This window comes from Chrysemys picta, chromosome 1, assembly GCF_011386835.1.
Source record: "Chrysemys picta bellii isolate R12L10 chromosome 1, ASM1138683v2, whole genome shotgun sequence".
Lineage (NCBI taxonomy): Eukaryota > Metazoa > Chordata > Testudines > Emydidae > Chrysemys > Chrysemys picta.
In genome coordinates this window covers 17023369-17037970 of record NC_088791.1, presented here as the reverse complement: position 1 = coordinate 17037970, position 14602 = coordinate 17023369, and the positions used below count along the sequence as shown (strand labels likewise).

The following is a 14602-nucleotide window of genomic DNA, read 5'->3' as shown; positions in this document are numbered from 1 at the left end:
GCGTCATCGGCTGAGGGTTTGTCCCCTGGAGCTCATCCATCGTGAATGACTTCTTCAGAGAGCTAGGAGACAGATCCCCAGAGCCTGAGACAAAGCCTCCAGAAATCTATGGGAATGTTTCCATTGACTTCAATAGGCTTTGGATCAGGCCTTTAGAGTGGTAGCAGCGAAAAAGCCCATTTGTGGGGGCTGTGATCCTAAGTATCACGTTAGGTTTATCACTGTGGGCAGGGTCCGTTAAAGTGAGCCATGAGGAAAAACGTAGGAAAACTCAAGAGAAGTTGATTTTTCCCAGTAAATACATAGAAGAGTAAAGCATTTAATCAGTGTTCCATTAGGAACATAAGACTATCTGTTATGGCAAAAAAAGCACAGTTCCTTAAAATAAAGTTCAAGTGGCCCCACTAAAAAAGACTTGGGTGAGTGGTTGAAGGCTGAGATCCTCGATTCATACAATACCTTCAGTACAACTACTAGAGGTGCTTGCTTGTAATCTTGTAAGCTCTATAAAGTAGGGCCATATCTTTGTACAGCACCTAACACAGTGGAGCCCCATCCTGTTTGGGCCTCTGGCCTTTCCTCTAATATTCATATTAAATGATAGCTGGATTTGTCTGAGCCGAAGATTTAATGGCAAAAGGCTTTACAGTCCATTACCACTCACCTGAACCACCCCAGCTCTCTTTGCTCTGCAAACTTTCTTTTATTCCTTTTTTGATGGGAAGTTCCGGGACCTTTTGGCATTTCTGCCCCAAACAGAAGCAGGTAGTACCTAAAATTTAATGAACGTGCTTATCCTCCTGAGCTGTAAAGACCCATTTTGGAAATACTATCATTTCAGAGAATTGGGGCATCTAAGAAAGAAAATGCTAGTACAGACGCTCCCCAACTTACGCAAGCATTCCGTTTCGGAACGCCTTGCATAACTCGAATTTTGCGAAAGTCGGAAATGGATACCTGACCATTACGCAAAAAACGAAAAAACTATTTCTAATTTACGGAACTTTTTCCATAAGTGCAGATTTGTGTAAATCAGGTTTGCGTAACCCAGGGGGGCGTCTGTAGTGAAACCAAAAATCGTTGCCTCATTTGTTAGTTGCCCCAGCTGTAAATCGCTTTCACCAACCATGCCAGTATGGACCTAGTCCTGTTTTAAAAGCCAGTCCCCATTGTGATGATGGGATAATAGTGGCCCATGGGGCTTTCACTTGTAAGGAACAGATTAGACTTTGCTTCTGTCTTCTTTTTAAGTGTTATTTAACCGCAGGTAAGGAATTTAACAACTTGTGGGAGAGTGTTAGTTAGAAGCATCAATCATTGGACGGATCAGCCATGGCTCTAAAATGTCTATCGGACCCCACAGTGTCCTTCAAAGACGACTATGCTTCTGAGCATGTCAGATTTGGAGAGGTCACTGTTCCAGGGATCTGCGCATTGGAATAGAATGACCAAAAGAGGGGTTTCTCAAATAGATCCTTAAAGCAGAAATGCCTTGTAAAACCACTCCTACAGTACAAAGAACAGGAGTACTTGTGGCACCTTAGAGACTAACAAATTTATTAGCGCATAAGCTTTCGTGGACTACAGCCCACAGTGTTTGTCTCGATTTTGTAGATTCTGTCATTAACATAAAATGAGGGGAAGGGATAGCTCAGTGGTTTGAGCATTGGCCTGCTAAACCCAGGGTTGTGAGTTCAATCCTTGAAGGGCTGTTTAGGGATCTGGGGCAAAAATCTGTCTGGGGCTTGGTCTTGCTTTGAGCAGGGGGTTGGACTAGATGACCTCCTGAGGTCCCTTCCAACCTTGATATTCTATGAAAATTAACAAAGATCAGCCCACTTTTGGCTCATGCTAATAAGTTCATGGTAGCCACATTTAAATGAATCTTACTACTAGTGCATGGCCAAAAACATCTTTGGGCTTTGAAATCTATGGAGCTGTTCTTTGTACAGCAAGTAGTATATATGCCTGGAAGCTCCCAGCTAGCAGCCTGATGGCTACTAGCACAGAACTCCTCCCACGGTCCCTGAGCTGCCTGTGAAGCCTCTGAAATGAGACAACAAAGATGCAAGGCTGGCTTTGGTCCTTCATTTCAGCTCCTGTGGAGGGACAGGTGCCCAGCCACTGCTACGGCACGAGGGTCCTGTGGGTTCAAATGGCAATAAAACATTGATTTGTTTTCATGTTTTGAGGGACTGGGTATTTCCCACTCTTGGTTGCGGGGAGTTTGGTAGATGGGGAAGGATCTTCAGCCCATATAATCACACACAGTCGGAGGCTGGGTTGGGATAAAATGTTCCCCAGGCATCTGAACGCAGAGCCAGGCACATGTGCGTGCAGCAGACACAGTCAGGAGTTTGCTGGCTGGCCATTTGCACAGCAGCTGTGCTGCTCAGGGAGTACCGGTACGTGCCGAGATCCATTTGTACATGGGATGTTCCAACTCCTGGGCGGTTGCCGTGTTTCTTCTGCTCTGATGAGCTGACAGTGCTGGAAGTCCTTAACCCTGTTCTCCTTGTCTAACTGGTTATTTTTCCCCTCACTTTTAGCTGCCTTACCTCACAGCCAGAGGAGTTCGACACCATCTAGTGAACTAGCAGCTACACCACCAAGCAGTCCCCACCACATCGTAGCATGGCAGACTGGGTGAGTCTCGGGAGGCAGAGTTAGAGGATTACCATTCCTTGGTCTTCCGCAGTTTTTTCTAGCCACTCCAAAACCACCATCCTGGATGCTGAAGCAGGTTCTAGGCTTCGGCATGCCAGAGTTGCCTTAAAGTATGAAATGTAGATTTGATTTAACCTTTAGGTAGATGATCGCAATCGTTTAGGCACTTGAGGCGGAAAACAAGTTCTAGTACTGTGCCTTGCTATACAGTGCAAGGAGAAGACACTGGTGAAAGAGGATAGGTCTGGGCACAGGAACACTCTCAGGTATTCAATGGCCTATAATCTACACAGAACATTTTCAGATATTTGCTCACCATTGGTCTAGCATTAGTGCAGTTCTAGCAATGGGGAAACCCCTAATTTAGACTGGTTCAGCATTTGCATCCGTCTGTCATTCGCATACAATCTGCTACCAGTGCTAGCACCAGCGTCCAAGCAGTGGTGGGAGCATGTCTGCAAAAGCTGTGTAGACACCACCTATGTTCCCCATGCTGTATGGAGCACTAACGTTGAATTTTCTTTATGAATGCCATTGTGGTTGTCTCTCAGGCATCAATGGAATCTTGCAGTATAAACATGAGACGCTAGTCTATGGTAACTCTTGCACACATCCGGAAGGTTGCTCAGAGGCACATGGTTCAAGGATCAGAAGGAAGCTTCCCCAAGGGCACTGGTTCTCCAGAGTTTCCGTTCTGCTGCCTACGTTGTAAGCTGGGTAAAACAGGGGCCCTTTCCTGGCTCTACACAGCACCCCATATCCCAGTGCTTGATTCTCACAATGTTGTGTTCTGTGAAGACACCAGGAGAGTCTTCAGGGAACATGGTTTGAGACCTGCTGCCCTAGGGTTGCAGAGACCTTGAGCCATTTGTAATGGTCCTCTAGGAGCAGTGAACTAAGATGTGGTGGGCTTATCCCACGGTCATGGCAGAGGAAAAACACTGGTGGGTCTTGAATTTCTTACTCTAGTCTACCTCTGTGTCACTCTCCTGTACCCAAATATTTGATTTTACAAGAGTAAAAAAAAATGTTTTTTAATCAACAGTCACGACACTTGTAGATGCTCCAGTATAAACAAAGACGTCCACACATGACATTTGGTTTTATGGCAACAATAACCCAGAAGACATTGAGTAAGAGAAAATGGAGCTTGGAAAACAAAGCTGGGGGATAAAAACAGAACCTCAGATCCTTAAACAAGTATGTCTGCCTTTCAGCATGCTCAAATTCAAATTCTTGGCCCCCAAACCCATACTAACAGTTGTGGGTTTGGGTCCGGTCCAAAACTGGAGTGGGTATTTTTATTGGTTCCAGTTCAGAGGCAGCCAAAGTATTGCAAGACTCCAAAATGACAGAAATGAACTGCTGAGATTTGCCCCATTCAAGGTATGGATCTGAGCCCAAGCAGTAGCCTTGATTCTGCCTCAGCCCTCATTGTAATCATCTTCCTCAGCACATCCCTACCCTGAATACAAGTAATATGATCTGAAACCAGTTGAGAAGTCTCCTAGTTTTCCTCTCCATCTTCCATGCACCAGAACTTCTCCTCCCAGCCTCATGCAACAAAAAAAATATCAGGCCAGATCCTCAGCTGGTGGAAATGGAGCTATGGAGAGCTACATCATTTGAGGATCTGGACCAACATCTTGTGCAAAAAGGAATCAAACAGATGAATCCATTATTGGTTTCATGCCTGAGTAAAATGACAAAACCATTAGGGAAACAAAATTTAAAAAGAGGCAAATACAATTTGTTACCAGGTGCAGAATACAGACTTGGCCATCACAGCAATGCATTTTGATATTTCCCAGCATGAATCAAAGGCTTGAAATTCTGCCTGACATGTCTTCTTATGTCACTAACTCTTTTGTCTTAAGGTGACTCATCAACTTGTTTTCCCACTGTATTAATAAGCTCTTAACAATGTGTGTCACTTCTTTTCTTTAACATTTCCTCTTTACTGTTTCCTCCCTTGGCGCTCTCCTTTGTTCAGAGAAGCAACAGACAACTCACCCACTATGGATGAGTCTCAGTCTCCAACTCACCAAAGTACTGATGAATAGAGGTATAGTAAGGGAATGTTTTGTTCTTTCATCCTTCTTCCCTTTAACGTGTGCTCTGCAAATGATTTTTGACACCCCAGTATCCATAAGGAGCGGACGTTTGGGTTGTGTGGACATTTGGATAGTGACAGCAAGGCTTTGCTCAGCTCCTGGAAGAGCAAGTTGGAAGCATTTGCAAGCTTTGGCCTATGTGGGTGGCCCTTTCAGCAAGTCTGTAGCTCTTAGTTTTCCCTATGAAGGCAGGCTTCACGCCAGTTGGGATGGGAATGCAAGTGGATAAGCACGGCTAGCCAAGGGTAGCAAGGGAAGCCCCTTTGCTCGAGTCATTTCAAAGCAGTCGGGACAAAGTGCTGGGGGATGTTTCTGTGGAGATGAAGGGTGGCTTAAGTCTCAGGAGACCTAGGTTCAATTCCCGACTCAGCCACAGGCTTCCTATGCAGTCTTAGGCCAGTCATTGTAATCTGCCCTGTGCTTCCATTCCTCATATGTAAAATGGGGATAATTCTGCCCTAGCTCACAGGAGTGCTATGAAGATAAAATCTAAAAGGTTTTGTAACAAACTGATAAATTAAACACTAATAAGTCATGAGGACCAGATGGTATTCAGCCCAGAGTTCTGAAGGAACTCAAATGTGAAATTGCAGAACTACTAACTGTGGTATGTAACCTATCATTTAAATCAGCCTCTATACCAGATGATTGGAGGATAGCTAATGTGACACCAATTTTTTAAAAAGGCTCCAGAGGTGATCCTGGCAATTACAGGCCAGTAAGCCTAACTTCAGTACCAGGCAAACTGGTTGAAACTATAGTAAAGAACCGAATTATCGGACACATAGGCTAATGTGATTTGTTGTGGAAGAGTCACCATGGTTTTTGTAAAGAGAAATCATGCCTCACCAATCTACTAGAATTCTTTGAGGGGGTCCACAGGCATGTGGACAAGGGGGATCCAGTGGATACAGTGTACTTAGATTTTCAGAAAGCCTCTGACAAGGTCCCTCACCAAAGGCTCTTAAGCAAAGTAAGTTGTCATGGGGTAAGCTCTCATGGACTGGTTAACCATTAAAAGATAGGAAACAGAGGGTAGGCATAAATGGCCAGTTTTCAGAATGGAGAGAAATAAATAGTGGTGTCCCCCAGGGGTCTGAAGTGGGACCAGTACTGTTCAACATAGTCAGAAATTATCTTGAAAAGGGGGTAAACAGTGAGGTGGCAAATTTTGCAGATGATACAAAACTACTCAAGATAGTTAAGACCAAAGCAGGCTGCGAAGAGTTACAAAGGGATCTCACAAAACTGGGTGACTAGGCAACAAAATGACAGATGAAATTCAATGTTGATAAATGCAAACTAATGCACATCCCAACTATAAATATAAAATCATGTGGTCTAAATTAGCTGCTATCACTCAAGAAAGAAATCTTGGAGCCATTGTGAATAGTTCTCAGAAAATATCCACTCAATGTGCAGCGGCAGTCAAAAAAGCTAACAGAATGTTGGGAATCATTAAGAAAGGGATAGATAATAAGACAGAAAATATCATATTGCCTCTATATAAATCCATGGTATGCCCACATCTTGAATACTGCGTGTAGATATGGTTATCCGATCTCAAAAAAAAAATATTGGACTTGGAAAAGGTTCAGAAAAGGGCAACAAAAATGTTTAGGGGTTCGGAACAACTTTCATATGAGGAGAGATTAATAAAACTGGGACTTTTCGGCTTGGAAGAGAGACGACTAAGGGGGGATATGATAGAGATCTATAAAATCATGACTGATTTGGAGAAAGTAAATAAGGAAGGGTTATTTACTCCTTTTCATAACACAAGAACTAAGAGTTACCAAATGAAATTAATAGGCAGCAGGTTTAAAACAAACAAAAGGAAGTATTTCTTCACACAATGCACAGTCAAACTGTGGAACTCTTTGCCAGAGGATGTTGTGAAGGCCAAAACTAACAGGGTTCAAAAAAGAACTGGGTAAGTTCATGGAGGATAGGTCCATCAATGGCTATTAGCCAGGATGGGCAGCGATGGTGTCCCTAGCCTCTGTTTGTCAGAAGCTGGGAATGGGCAACAGGGAACTTAGCAAGGCAATGAACTATTTATGCCGTCAGTACGCCAGCAACAGTTTCCTTGTCTGCTGTAGACGTGCCCCAAATATAAGGTATTCGCTAACTGAACAGGAACACACTATGAAGCTTTTGAAAGTCAGTGTGACAGGGCAATCCCAGTGTGTCACCATGAGACCTTTACATTGTGAGGTGGTGGTGGCATTATGTCAGCATGTTGTGATGCATCATTCATCAACTGTGTAACATCACAACACCAAGATGCCACAGCATCGTGCTCCATCAGACCTTCCTCCGGTCACCAAAAAGCCATTGTCATCACACAACAACGTTAATGTCTCTGATCCTATATGCTAGCGTGAGCCTCTTCTTCATGAAGTCGCTGATGGAAAAAAGCCAGCAGGAGGTCTGGCCACAAGTTTCCTGGCCTATCTTGTTCAAATGATTTCCAAGGTCCACTTGTCCTAGTCAGAGATTCAGCCCTGACCAAGGTTTTCACATTTCGGTAGCTGTACTTGAGAGGTGCTGCAGGGAAGCACTGAGATGACAGCACAGGTCCTTCCACTCCCCTTCAAGTCAGTCACTTAAAAGAAGCAAGGTTTTATTCCCCCATCTCAATGGCCAAGCGCACAATCCTCCAACTCTGGCCCCTAGGCAGAGGAGAGAAAAGCACCCGATAGAGAATCACTCCAAGGGAAAAACCTCCTACTTATGAGGGATGAGACGTCAGTGGCTGCTGCTAGAATGTGAGAGAGAACCAGTGCACATATAAAGTTGCATGTGTATATACAGATGAGCAAATATACCCACACTTTATGCTCTGGTAGAGAGGGTTCTCCCTCTAGCCCAGGAGTTCTCAGACTTCTATACTGGTGACCCCTTTCACACAGCAAGCCTCTGAGTGCAACCCCCCCTTATAAATTAAAAACATTTTTTATATATTTAACACCATTATAAATGCTGGAGGCAAGCGGGGTGGAGGCTGACGTCTCGTGACCCCCCCATGTAGTAACCTCACGACCTCCTGAGGGGTCCCAACCCCCAGTTTGAGAACCCCTGCTCTAGCCACTCATCCACCATCTCATTTAGGGACGAATGCATGTAGAAACAAGTATTGGTGCATGTACTTTTGCACTAGACATGACCCCTGTCCTTTCAGCCATCAGTCATATGAAAAGCACCCATGAGAACAGATGCTACTGACTAGAGGCTTCACTTTACCTCTAAATGGGGACAATGAGACAGATATACAATTCTGTGCATTCCTTTGTGAGGAGGGGGCCAGGAAATGCCATTTGAACTCAGTTTTGTCCAGAGAAATTAGCTTAACTGGCATGGAGAGATCTGAGCGAGAACTGTTCACCCAGTACTGCTTCCACAGAGGTGAGCTGTTCTGGAGAGGACTACTGGGTGGCTCCTTCTTGCTGAATCGGCCCCAGCTGCCAGCTCCATGATTGTCTGCAGAAACAACACCAACCCAAAGTGCCAATGAACATGCTGCATTTTCTTTCCTTTCCCATTCTTGTCACATGGTGGTGTGTCTGTGGTTGAATTTTTGCATGAACTCTTGCGGCAGCATTCATTCTAATGGCAGTCTCCTTTCTTCTGTAGGAGCTACAACGATAGCTGTTTCCTGGATTCTCCCCTCTATCCAGAACTAGCAGATGTCCAGTGGTATGGACAGGAAAAAGCCAAGCCTGGGACTCTAGTGTGAACCCCTGACCTCAATCTGATCACATCAATGCCATTCGGAGATCACCTCACTGCCTCTCATTTGCCTTACCCAGATGCACTGTCGCCCGGCACCAGCTTCAACGCTAAGCACTTTTCTCGAAATGCGATTCAAGACGCCATTACAGATACTAGCCCCAGAATGCATCCGCAACCACCAACGGATAGCAGTGTTTCAAACCAGATTGCCACGGACTGACATACAACTCCTATAGCCCAAAGGGCCCGGGGTGGGGACAACATATATGAATAACTATGTTAGCAGCCAGATGGCAGGGTTTTTTTCTTTGAAAGCCTTTCAAGGTATAAATACAATCTTATAGGTCTATGGCATGGGAAAATAGTAAGATTTCTACAACTTGCAGTCTGAAGCCAACAGAACATTAGTTAAGGGGGCGAGAAACAGTGGTTGTGAAATATATTCCTTACTCCTGAAGTATTTATTTGGAGTAAAGAAAAGCTCCTCTCGCTTCAGAGATGTGTCAGAATATCGCAATCAGTTCAGTGCTGCCAAGATCACAGAATTACTACAAGACGAGAGCATGGGCAGCGTCTCTGTAGATGTGCCCATTTCCAGAGATGACAGCCTACAGTTTGGGAACTGTTTTTACTTGCTTCCTCACTTTAAGCCCTTCCAAAAAATAAAACAACCACCACCCATTGGGATGAAGACACACCAGAGCTCTGGGCTGGGATCTTAAAATCAATCTCGAAAAGCTGCTGTTTAAACTGGACAGACACAAAGGTTTACAAGGGTATTATCTAAAGCAGAGGCAAGTACTGCTACTCTTAGCATCTGTGGCCGGCACAGGCTAACCACCAATACATACAGTTTTTGTTTGGGTTTTTTTGTAACGCTTATGATAAATTAAGGTGAAAATTGCCAAAAGCCGTTCTATGAATAGAAATAACCAATAAAGGATATCCTATTTATGCACAAAGTGTTTAACATGAAATCAAAGGGAAGCACATTACAAGCTAATGGACATGGTAAACCACATTAGCATAACGGTTCCGATTATTACGCTTTTGGTAAGTGCCAGTGTAGCAAAGGGCTCATCACCAAAGTATTGGTATCCAAGGGACCCCACTATGTTATAAAGTGGAAGGGTTCAGTAGTGCTCTCTACTAACCAGCAGACTAGGCAAATTTTCAGATTGCAAGAAGGGACCATAATAAAAGCTAATTAATTAGTAACCTTGATGCACTCGACACAGCCTCTCGCTGTCTACGGATACCAAAAGGAAACCTAGGAGAGAGTCATGACGGGAGCCGCAAGTTTACATGTACTTTGGAGCTATGCTTTACACATGTCAAGCCATCAAACGGCAAAAGGCCTCAAAGACACTTTTGTACTGAACTAGTGCACAAGCTAGGTGGAGGTTGACGCTGGCACATCTCGTCTTCGCTATGGTGCTTCGCTGTTTTTATTGCCACTAGATGGGGTGGGGTTCTCGCCCCATTTGTGCATGCGGATGACGATTTCCTATGGGAAAGGCAATTAAAGAAATGGCTGGAGGGGGTTACTTTGTGAAAAGCAGAAACTGAGGTTAGCTTTAGTTTAAAGAAATCAAGTGTGTGTGTGTGTGTGTGTGTGCGTGTGTGTGTGTGTGTGTGTGTGTTCGAAGAATAATGCTAGTCTACCAGACGCGGAGGGCAGGAAATTTAAAACTAAACTTGAGGGCTGCCACACCTTTTTCTTGTAATAGTATCACTGGGAAACTGTTTTACCAGAAGCTTTCAAGAGCACAGATTGCCCATAACGAGGCTTGGAAAGATTAGGAGTAGGGGGAGTGGTTAAAAATGAATGTTTGCAGTTACTGTAAGTGCTTTTTCCTACATCGTTTATACGTGTATTGACTTGTTTTAATATTCTGCACTTATCTGCTACCATGCAGTCTCCCTATACTCCTGTGAGGCACTGTAGGAGCTGTGGCTGGGGGCAAGTGAGGCCCAGGGCGGTTATCTGACTTGCCCGAGAGCATGTAGGAAGAAATAGAACTCAGATCTAACTTCTGTGCCGTTTGCTATAAAAATTACCTCTCTATAGAGCTGGCAAATTTTTGCACTTGCAGGAAATTTAAATTTAAAACACTAAAGCCTCTGTTTGCCAAAAGCTGAGAATGGGCGACGGGATGGATCACTTGATGATTACATGTTCTGTTCATTCCCTCTGGAGCACCTGACATTGGCCACTGTCGGAAGACAGGATACTGAGCTAGTTGGACCTTTGGTCTGACCCAGTATGGCCGTTCTTATGTACATTCCAAACCTAATGTCTATGGAAGTCAAGAATCATTACATATTTAGAAATAAAAAACATAGTTGACAATAATCATCTATCTTGCTAACCAAGCACTAGGCGGATCTGACAACCAGGAGAGTGCACCTGTTCATCTAAAAGTGCAATATACCACGTGTGTTTAATTTTCCCTCGCTCTAAATATGAATGACTAATGAGGGGATTGTTCTTATTGCCCCACTTCTGTTTTTGATGGAGAGAAGACATCATTGATTAATAGCCATTGCTGATTAAACGCTAATCCTTCCAAGTCTAACTACACTTCTACCTCGATATAACGCTGTCCTCGGGAGCCAAAAAATCTTACCGCGTTATAGGTGAAACCGCGTTATATTGAACTTGCTTTGATCCACCAGAGTGCGCAGCCCTGCCCCCCCGGAGCGCTGCTTTACCGTATTATATCCGAATTCGTGTTATATCGGGTCGCGTTATATTGAGGTAGAGGTGTATAAACAGAGGGCCCAGGTTAATCACCAGGCAGGAATTAGCCCAAGAAGTTCAGGGGCTTTGAGCAACTGTCTATATTTTCATTTCCCTAGTAAATAATTTTTCTGTGTAGCCTTTTTTATTTAAAAGGATTCAAGCCCAGCAGCACAACAGGGACTCTGGACCTCTGGACACTACTGTAATACAAATTGCTAATCAAAATTAATTGCTCCAGAATCAGAGCAGGCCTGCAGTTTTGCAGAGGGCAAGGGGGTGGCAGCCCTGAAGTTCATGATGGTGTAAGTCACATTGCAAACAATTTGGTCAGCCTGCCTTGCCAACAGGCTTGAGGCGAGAAAAATCTTTTGAGAAATGGATTGGGTTTTGCGTTGTGGTCTGCTTTTCTGGTTTGCAATCAAGGCACACGTGAGCCAGTCTGGTAGTAAAGACATTAAGTAAAACAGGTTTTACTGTTTAGCTCAATTCAATTATACACAAATGTACATACAATGTTAATCAAATTAGATTAACATGGTTAAGTATAACATGGAGGGGTAAAACAACTGTTATATATGAGCACTTGACTACCAACTTACCAGCCTCTCTTTCTTTTTCTTTTTTAATAAAGGCCCTTTTCGGATATAAAGCCACTGTTGCATTCTTAGTCTCTATGTATGAAACTCCCTTGGTTTAGCCAGAAGCATGGTGTATGCATACACCAGGCCATATTGCGAGGCAGGGTTTATTTTTAAATGATACTATATGCAGTCGAGTGTTGAAAATGTTGAAAAGGTCAAATTTGTTTTCCCTCTGTATTAGTTTTAGTTTTGGACATAGCAAACCCCATTCAGGTGCTATCAGATGACCAGTTACTGCTTAGTTAACTAGATGTAAAGTTTTACATATATATTAATGTCAATAGTTTTATTACAAGTTGTGTAAAATGGACTCTCTAGTTTAAAAAAGAAAAAAATTAGGTCTCTCTGAAACTGACTTTAGAGCATGTAAAATGATTTTACTGGATTCTGTTCACCTGTAATCAGGGGGAAAATATGTATGTTGTAGAAAAAGTTGCAGAATTTAAAAAAAAAAATCTGCTTTTAATTTATTCTTTTTGTATTAAGAATTTGTATAGTTACCTTTACATTTTGCAAAACAGTGTTGTCAACACTTCCTTATTAAAGCATTTTCAAAATGAAATGTTGCAGCAGCTCTTTGAGGTATTAAACAAGGTTGAACAACACTCTCCTCTCTGGGTACGTTCATTGTCTGCCTATAGCCATAGCAGAAGCCTGTAGACCCCGTGGCTGAGATTTTTGAAAGTAACCTGTGATTTTATGTGCCCACCTTGAGACCTTTAATGGGAAAGTGCTTGGAAAACTCAGCTTGTAGTTTTGCCCAATATCTGCAACCTCTTGTCGTAAAAGGAAGGACAATGTAAGTGTCACTATGGGGCTATCTTGGGTAGTGGGAAATTACATTGCTCGTTTTAATGAAAAAACAACAGGAGTACTTGTGGCACCTTAGAGACTAACAAATTTATTAGAGCATAAGCTAAATTTCTAATAAATTTGTTAGTCTCCAAGGTGCCACAAGTACTCCTGTTCTTTTTGCGGATACAGACTAACACGGCTGCTACTCTGAAACCTGTCATTTTAATGAACTCACCTAGAACCCGGTGGCAACAATAGTCCATTCTTAATACATAAAAATAATTGAACCAATGGGGCCTCTACGATGGTGCAAGGGCATTATCTGGTTCCCAGTGAAGAAGGGGTTGTTAACTTCAGCTGTTTCCCTCCCTTCAGGTACTCTTGGGGAGGACTATGAATTGGGTGCTTGCTAGTCAGAGGAGACGGCCTGTGGGAGGCTCCTCGCCCAAGGGCAGAGGGGCTGGACTGCATGTCAGCTTGGTAGAGTTTTCTGTTATCCTTTTATGCCCAGGTTAACGTACTCTGATTTGGGGTTTAAACCCATCGTCCCTGGAAGAAACAACCCCCACTGCCTATGCCTGGGGGTGGACGGGAGTTCTGCTGAGTCACTGCAACTTAGACCCTTTCAGTGGCAGAGTCCCCCTTGATGGTGGATGGGGCACTCGTTGCAGAGGGGCGTAGGCCCAGTTTAGGGGCTGTCTGGCTCTGCACTGTGTTGGAAATTGCCAAGCAAGCACCAACAATTTTCACCAGCTCCCAGACAAGATCTAACATGATTGCAAGATCCTCTAGGCAGAGACCTCCTCTCTGTGCAGTTCTGTGAGGGGCCACGCACACCTCTGGCCCTGTATAAATATTAAATAAAACCCAGAAGTAGCAGTGCCTGGCTCAGCTTTATGGGTGTCCTCTGGGCCATGACCTTGCAGCTGCTCTCCTTATGGAAATCGTATGGCCACCCCTCCCCCGCAAACACCTGCTGCACCAGGAACGACATCACATGCGCCTTTAAACATTTTAAGGCGCCAATAAAGAAGCCTTACTACTGGCGGCTAGTGATGCCCACCGCAATGTGGGAAAGACCCACCAGGAACTCCATGGAAGAGTCTGTCACATTGACAATCGTTAGGCGTTTCTGTGATGGGGAAAACACAGCTCTGCTCACAGCCCGTAAGTCCAGACCAGCACTTGGGATAGGGCTGGTATAAAGTAAGCTGCCCACTAACACCCTGCAGGCCAAATCCATGTACGAATGAGTAACCATTGCAATGCCTGCCTCTTGTACCTAGACTCCCCCTCTCTGAGCAACGAGAAGGGCATCTTTCCTGATGGTTCCTTTTGTCTCTTTCACCCACTCCAAGTGTTTTTTTTCACCTCTCCATCCACCAGGAATAGCCTCCCAGGGAATAGATGCCATGTCCCTTACCTTTCAACAGACACCCTATGGTGTGTGGGCTGTGTACCCAGCACACGGGCTTGCTAGGCGTGTTAGTCCGAAGTGACCCTGTGTCTTGTAGCCACTCTGACTACAGCGTGCAAGCTATTTGGGGCAGGGACCAGTTTCTTGTTTGCCACAGCTCAGCCTCTGCCCAGCAGAAACTGTAACCAGTGCCTGCTACGTGCAACAGCACTATGCTGGCCGTACTGTCTCGTAAGCTGTATGACTTTACCCTTCACCCAGGGGGCTGGGTCAGAAGGCTTTTTATAGCCAGATTTGAGATAAGCATCTTTGTAGCCATAAGACTTAGCACCACTAGCAGCATTCAGCCATGGTAGGAAAGTTTTATTAGCCCATTTTGCAGATAGGAAAACTGAGCCAGCAGTCAACTCAGTTGCATTAAAGTAGCTCAGCACATAAGCTGGCGCCGAATGCAGCTACTGGGGAGCTGCTCTGTACAGGGCTTGTT

The 14602-nt window shown here is 44.2% G+C and overlaps 1 protein-coding gene across 14 annotated transcripts in view; it reads left to right on the top strand.

Moving 5' to 3' along the window:
- The window catches only part of FRMD4A (FERM domain containing 4A), a 529915-nt gene extending 517407 nt beyond the window's left edge, over nucleotides 1–12508 (top strand). For 10 of the 14 annotated variants that reach the window (XM_065553559.1, XM_065553618.1, XM_065553447.1 and 7 more), the window contains 2 exons: nucleotides 2550–2646; nucleotides 8418–12508. In XM_065553559.1, coding sequence (XP_065409631.1) covers nucleotides 2550–2646; nucleotides 8418–8520 — 200 coding nt within the window. In that variant the 3' untranslated portion in view covers nucleotides 8521–12508. Of the gene's footprint in view, nucleotides 1–2549; nucleotides 2647–4660; nucleotides 4733–8417 lie in introns of all 14 variants that reach the window. The other 4 variants (XM_065553489.1, XM_065553333.1, XM_065553805.1 and 1 more) reach the window with 1 other exon arrangement.
- Nucleotides 12509–14602: the final 2094 nt, after the last annotated feature.